The sequence below is a fragment of the Dipteris shenzhenensis genome, chromosome 23, assembly GCF_047967505.1.
Source record: "Dipteris shenzhenensis isolate YYH24624 ecotype China chromosome 23, Dip_SZ_1.0, whole genome shotgun sequence".
In the NCBI taxonomy this organism is placed as follows: Eukaryota; Viridiplantae; Streptophyta; class Polypodiopsida; order Gleicheniales; family Dipteridaceae; genus Dipteris; species Dipteris shenzhenensis.
This window is the reverse complement of record NC_141618.1, coordinates 26,789,765-26,796,644: the sequence shown is the minus strand read 5'-3', so window position 1 is coordinate 26,796,644 and position 6,880 is coordinate 26,789,765. Positions and strand designations below refer to the sequence as shown.

Genomic DNA, 6,880 nt, shown 5'->3' with positions numbered 1-6,880 from the left:
CTATATCCCGCACTGCATGTGGAGCTATCATAGCGCAGTGAGGATTTGGATGGGAGCCCTCAGGATCATGATACATATGCAGAGTCTTCAGAGAGACTACACCTGGGGGATGGTGGCTTGGTTGACAGAGGGAGGACACACGTTTCAGATTGATGAGATCTCCCCAGCCTATAGGATACAGGGTCAGAGCATCCAGAGGATAGCACTCCACGAGGAGTCCCTCCTGATAGTCTAGCTCCTCCTCCTAGGGAGGATAGTGTTTGGGAGGTGGTAGCCATCATCACGGCTTGGAACATTTGGGTGGCTCGTTGCAATCTTGTGATGGGTGAGCACCCGGTTTCACCCTCGGCTACCCTGGTTGCCATTTGGCAGGATATCATTTACACTCGACGGTCCACTTGGGAGCGTGGGACTCCAAGCTCCAAGGCGACTATCGAAAGGCGTGCACGTTTTTGCAAGGCTTGGCCTTCAAGAGTTTTCTACACATTCACTCCGAGAGGGAGTCGCTAGTTGTGTAGTCCCCCTACTTGGCTGTTAGCCCCTGTACCAGAGATTCCCTAGGCAGTGAGCTAGGTTTCTCTGGAATAGGCTGGTTTCTTCTTTTAGCCTTTTCCGGTTTTTTTTCATAACACCTTCGGGGCTGCTCTTCTTTCAGCCTTTTCCAGTTTTTTTCCATACTCAGCACCTTCAGGGCTGCTGTTTTGTATGAGGTTTTCTTTAAAGCTTTAATAGAAGGTTCCTTTCTTTGGGAAAAAAAAAAGATATAGACTTGCATTTGGGACCTCCTCACCAATCTGCATTACAAAACCCGTCAAGCTTTGGTTTTGCATGTGAGCTCTCTTTTAGATACGCTAGCCTAGTCAAATGTCTCCCCACAAAACAATACATATACCAAACTAAAGTTCTTTTTCCCAAAAGGAAATGAGATTGTCACCTTTGAGCAAGGGGTCTTCACTTAGTTTTATTCATGCAAGAAATGCATCTTTTATACAACATATGCATTGTAAGTCGCTCAAGAAATACCATCTTTTACAAGAAATGCAAAGGGTCTTGCCAATGTGTTTATGGCAAATGGAGAAGCCTTTAACAACCATTCTTGTGCACCAATCATATTTCCTTGTTGCTTCCACTAGAATTAAACTTACTGGTTTTTCTTTCGAATGTGACTTTCTCACTATGCTGAAATTTGAGCTTGTAGATATGCTTTATGAGAATCTAGGAGCCTGAAAACCCTTTAGGCAGAGTTTTAAAAGTTGGGAAAGAGTGTGATTGTATCTACCAAGAGACGTGGCAAAGCGAGACTCGAATGTTGCAAATCAACCAACAGAGGGTACGCACAACGGAAGACACAGAATTTCCCAAGAGCTCACACTGTGGTGTGTGGTGTGGAATGACTAAAACATATGTGCATTGTTATAGGTGCACAAACTCATCAACAGACAATGAACCAGCCAAATATAGAAGACACCAAAATAATATATTTCCGTCCAAAGACATGGACACAATACAAAAGAGATAGATCCAGAGTCCCACCAATCGCGTGTGTGGTCCTCTGATCTTACCACAAGGTCCTTCTCCTGTCTGCCAGCTATCTCTAGACTCGAGCTCGTGTGCTCCACCTCGAGCAAATGTAGACTTTCCGTCCAAAATGTTCTCAACCTTGCTGCCATGAATGTCAGCCTAAGTAGGCATCCCTCTGTGAGCTAAGTCTGCAGCTCCTCAGCACAGTTCACCTCCTGGTCAAAGGCCCAACTGGTGCTGCTCTGCTGCTCCTTCCTGCTCCCTGAAGTGCTGCTCCAGATGAGATATGAGGGCATAAAGGCCCTCTTTATATAGGGCACAAGGCCCTCCAGAACCAACCCACCAGCCAGCCCTAATTGGGCCGACTGGCTGGTCTGTAGCAGCCCTAACCAACCGACCAGATGGTTGGCTGGTTGGCTGCCTATCCAACCCTATTTAGGGCCCTTTGCTGGCCCTTTGTTCCATGCAGGGCCCAGCCCCTTTGGACTGCTTACCCTGCCACCTGCCAGCCCTGTCTGCAGGCCATAGACCTGCCCAATACCTGCTGCAACAGTGCGACTCCATGCTGCTACTGATCCACCTCTGTTCAGGACCCTGGCGCACCCTGCACACCTCCGTACACTGCCCTGCAGCAGCCCGTACTGATCCGTACAGTGGCTGTACCCTTGCTGATGTCACCCGCCATGTGTCGCCATGTCCAGGCTACTGTGTGCTGCCCACATGGCAGCCCTTCTGCCTTTTTTCTTGTGAGGTGCTGCCCATGACAGCCAAGATGCTGTCCATGTGGCAGGCCATTCCATCTCTGTTCCACCCCCCCGATGCACTCCTCATTTGGGGGCTCACAGATGGGGAGGTGACCATTCCAACATTGAAGGCATATGTAAGTTAGGCAAAACTTACCAATAGTCCCCCCCATGAACACCCTCCATCCTTCACATGATGGAAGCATAAGCCTCCCCTAACAACAATTTCCCGAGCATAGATCTTGGATATGAACTTTGTAGCCGAGTGACAGTCAGTGCACACCCTAACGTTCTTTGTAACAAGAAGAGTTGTGCTAATAAGACCGAATGCAACTGCTGGCATCTCACTATGACTGTCGAGAATATACTCATTTTCACCAGGCCACATGGCAGGAGGTCTGCATTAGGTGCACACCGTGCATCATTTAGCTGTCTTCTTATACTCTGCAGCCCAGCATATACTGTGAAGGAACCTGATCATCTGCAAAAAATTCATATACCTTACCATCCACCTCAATATCGCTACATCCCGGGGCCTTCTTCAGGCCTTTCTCTTTCATCACCTTTATGATCAATGCTGCCTCTTCCATCTGGCCAGTTGCAGCATAAATGTTCGCTAGCATCACATATGGAGCAGTATTAAGTGGATCTAATTCAAAAACAACGCTTGCAGCATGTTTTCCCCGCTCTAGATCAACCTGATATCTACAAGCACCAAGCAATGCCATCCATGAAACCACTGTAGGTTTAAATGGCATGTTATTGATCAAGCTTTCAGCCTCATCCAGACGCCCAAGCCTACCAAGTAAATCAATCATACTGTTGTAATGGTCTACAACTGGTGTTATGCCATAATCTTGATACATTGATGTAAGGTGCTTCCAACCATCATCCATCAAACCACCATGGCTACATGCAGAAAGAACACACACAAAAGTGACCTTGTTTGGCGAAATTGTCTGCTGCCGCATCTGCAGAAACAAAAGGAGAGCATCTTTACCTTGTCCATTCTGAGCATATGCTGCAATCATCACATTCCAAGATATCACATCCTTCTTAGACATGTTCTCAAAAGTTCTCCGAGCAATCTCTAGGCTGCCACACTTTCCATACATATTGATGACAGCATTCCCTGCAACAACATCAATGTTCATTCCACTACCTAAGATGCGAGTATGTATCTGCTTGCCTTGGGCTAGAGCTGCATGGTTGGCACATGCAGAAGATATGCTAACAAAGGTGACTCTGTCTGGCATAAACCCTTCTAACTGCATTTGCTCAAAAAGTTGGAGGGCAATTTCACCATGCCCATGTTGGGCATAAGTTGCCATAACTGCAGTCCAACTCACTGTATCATGTTCAGGCATCATGTCAAACAACGTTTGTGCATCCTCTATGCTGCCATATTTGCCATACGTGTTGATAAGAGCATTTCCTACAACAGTATCTGATTCAAATCCATGGGCTACAATTGAAGCATGAATGCGCATGCCCTCAGTTAGGTTTCCTTGACTAGCACATGCACATAGAGCACTTGCAAAAACAAATTTGTCTGGCATCACCCCCTCCCAGATCATCTGTTCAAACAGGTCCAAGGCAGTTTTACCCTGTCCACTCTGAGCATATGCTGCAATCATGGCATTCCATAGAACAACATTTCGTGCAGGTAATCTGTCGAATATCTTCTGAGCAATATTAAGGCCACCAGATTTGTCACATGCATTGACAAGGGCATTCCCAACAACATCATCTAACAGGTGTCCACCTGCTACAGGGGTACTGTGCATCTGCGACAGCTGGCTTGTGCATGCACAAACGATACTTACCAAAGCAACTTTGTCTAGAGTAATTCCTTGCAGCTGCGATTCCTTGAAGAGCTCGAAAGCACTCATGCTCTGACCGTTCTCAGCATATGCTACGATGATTGCAGTCCAGGAGACAACATCCCTTTCAGGCATTCGGTCAAACACCATCTGTGCATTCTTTGGACTGCCACACTTGGCATACAGAGTGACAAGAGCATTTCCCACTGCAACATTGGTCTCGAACCCACCCTCCACAACACAAGAATGTAGTAACATACCTTCCCTTAGATCAGCTTGGCTGGCACATGCTGAAAGCATGCTCAGGAAGGTGACCCTGTTTGGCTTCACATTTTCATTCTGCATATGTTCAAATAGGTGAATTGCATTTTTACTTTGCCCATTTTGAGTATAAGCTGCAATCATGGCATTCCAAGAGATAACATTCCTCTCTGACATCTTATTGAAGACTACCCTAGCATCTCTTGGGATGCCAGCCTTGCCATACATGCTCACAAGAGCATTGCTCACGTTGATGTCCCCTTCGAATTCGCTGCCAACAATGCGAGCATGCATCTGCCTGCCTTCATCAAAGGCTCCCATGCAAACACAGGCAGAAAGAGTGCTGATAAATGTCACCTTGTCAGGTATCAATCCTTCCTGATGCATTTCATAAAAAAGATGAAGAGCACAATTTTCCTGCCCATGCTGGACATGTGTAGCCATCATCACATTATACAAGAACACATCTCTATGTAACAGTTTTAAAAAGGTCCTCTGAGCATCTTCTGGGCTTTTGCACCTCCTGTACATATTAACAAGGGAAGTTCCAACGATAATTTCTGACTTAAACCCATTGTTCAAAATGTGAGTATGGAGCATCTTGCATTCATAAAGGGTTGTTTCGCTGGCACATGCAGACAGGATGCTGAGATAAACAAACTTATCTGGTATCATGCCTTCTCCCTGCATTTGTCCAAAGAGTCGGAAGGCCTCATTAACCTGACCCTGCTCAGCATAGACTCTAATAATGAAGGTCCATGAGAACACATTTCGCTGAAGCATTTTGTCAAACAAAACCCTTGCATCTTTCAGAGCCCCACAATTGCCATACATTTGTAAAAGAAGGTTTTCCACAAAGAAATTTTGCTCGAGCCCATTTTTAATTATATGGTAAAAAACAAGCTTGCCGTCGGACAGAGTTTTCGTATCTCTGCACGAACGCAACCGAGAAGTATAAGTAGCCAACCCCTCGATGTCTTGTGGGTGCAATTGATGTAGGTCGTCTTTCCATGATCTCTCCTCGGACAGTACGTCAACTGTCTGCGGCGTAAGTGCCCCAGAATGAGTCCTCCGTTGTGCAAACGCTGGAAGAAACACGGTTTCGATTTTACCATTGCATGCTTTAGGCCGCCCACTAGCTAGCCCGGTGGTTCGCACCAGCCATAGAGACCCCCGCCCGACCTGCACCGTTTTCGCAAAACGAAGCAAATGGCATGCGTGGCCGTAGTAAAAGATGCTGCGTCGCTCAGCTCGGGGAAGTTGCCATGGCAGCTTAAGCACCATGCTAAGCAGCTCAAAACAGTCATTTTTGGACGTCTATGGGGGTCACAGTGGGAACATTCTCTTCTGATGAGCAAAAACTATTAGCTATTTCTGATTATTCCCTGTCTAAAGAAGGAAAAAAGTTTCAATGGTTTTGATTTGAGTTCAGAGGCACTTACAACTCCTGGAGAACTTGCTTACACACCAAACTCCCCCCAAGGTTGGGCAGCGCTTGGACCAATAGAAAGCCACGTGTTACACATACGGCGCCCAAGCTTAGACAGTCCACGTCATGCCCTGACAAAGACCTTCAAGCTTGGCTGCCCACCGATGGGCAGCCAATCACCATCATGATTTGGGTCCAGCTGCACACCCATCCGGGCCCTCATTTTTACAAAAGGGGATTGTACTTGGGCGGTGTGTAAAAGGAGTGCCCATCCAGCTGCACACCCATCCGGGCCCTCATTTTTACAAAAGGGGATTGTACTTGGGCGGTGTGTAAAAGGAGTGCCCATCCGTGGGCACCTCTCTTTTAATGATCTCTCAATGGGCGGCTAGTGTGTAACGAGGGATGTCTATTCCACCCGCCCTGAATGTTTTTGGGTGCCCACACTTAGGGCATCCTTTGGCAGTGTGTAAATAGCCTCTTTCCCCCCACCTTATGTATTCTGTGCCACCTCAACTAGGGACTCCCTGCTCCGTAACTAATCAGAGAGCGGAGAAGATACCACGGCTTGCCAAGGGGGAATCCTAGAGAGGCGTGGTGAGTAAAGGTAAATTGTAGTTGAATGGTTAGACAAATAGCGGTCACTTAAGAGTCTTCTACCTATCTATCTATTATCTATCTTTAACCTATTAGCCAAGCTTGCCACATGTCACAAAGAAAGAGCTCCTAGATGGAGGCTTTGAGAGGCGGGAGGAGATGGAAAGACAAGAGGCAAACTTTGAGTGAGGAGGAGGTGGAAAGACAAGAGGCAACTTTGGGAGGAAGGAGGATATGGAAGGTCAAGGAGGATATGCATTTGTTTCAACCTTGGCCATTTCTAAATTAATTTTTTAATGATCCATTTCTTGGATTCCAGCAAAGCAAACAAACAAGAGCTCCATTTGGATCTAGATAAAGGAAGCAAGGGGAGAAGAGGGAAGATCCATGGGGAGGAGATGGAGCTCGGAAGGTCAAAGGTTGATGGGGAGATGGATCCCTGATGTTTCAGTTCTTACCTCTGATGTTACGTGTACCTCAAGTCCCCTGCTCCCTTTACCATCAGG

At 46.8% G+C, this 6,880-nt stretch overlaps 1 protein-coding gene across 2 annotated transcripts; it reads right to left on the bottom strand.

The window, feature by feature from the left end:
- Positions 1-1,514: 1,514 nt before the first annotated feature.
- On the bottom strand, positions 1,515-5,753 carry LOC147887183 (pentatricopeptide repeat-containing protein At3g09040, mitochondrial-like). Of its 2 annotated transcripts, XM_087394731.1 has the most exons (2): positions 5,316-5,493; positions 1,515-5,074 (listed from the first exon to the last, which is right to left on the bottom strand). In XM_087394731.1, exons 1-2 carry the CDS (start codon positions 5,358-5,360, stop codon positions 2,702-2,704), a joined length of 2,418 nt encoding a protein of 805 aa, XP_087250857.1. In that variant the 5' UTR covers positions 5,361-5,493; the 3' UTR covers positions 1,515-2,701. The 2 variants fall into 2 exon arrangements, with proteins under 2 accessions (XP_087250857.1, XP_087250856.1); XM_087394730.1 differs by having other exon boundaries at positions 1,515-5,753.
- Positions 5,754-6,880: the final 1,127 nt, after the last annotated feature.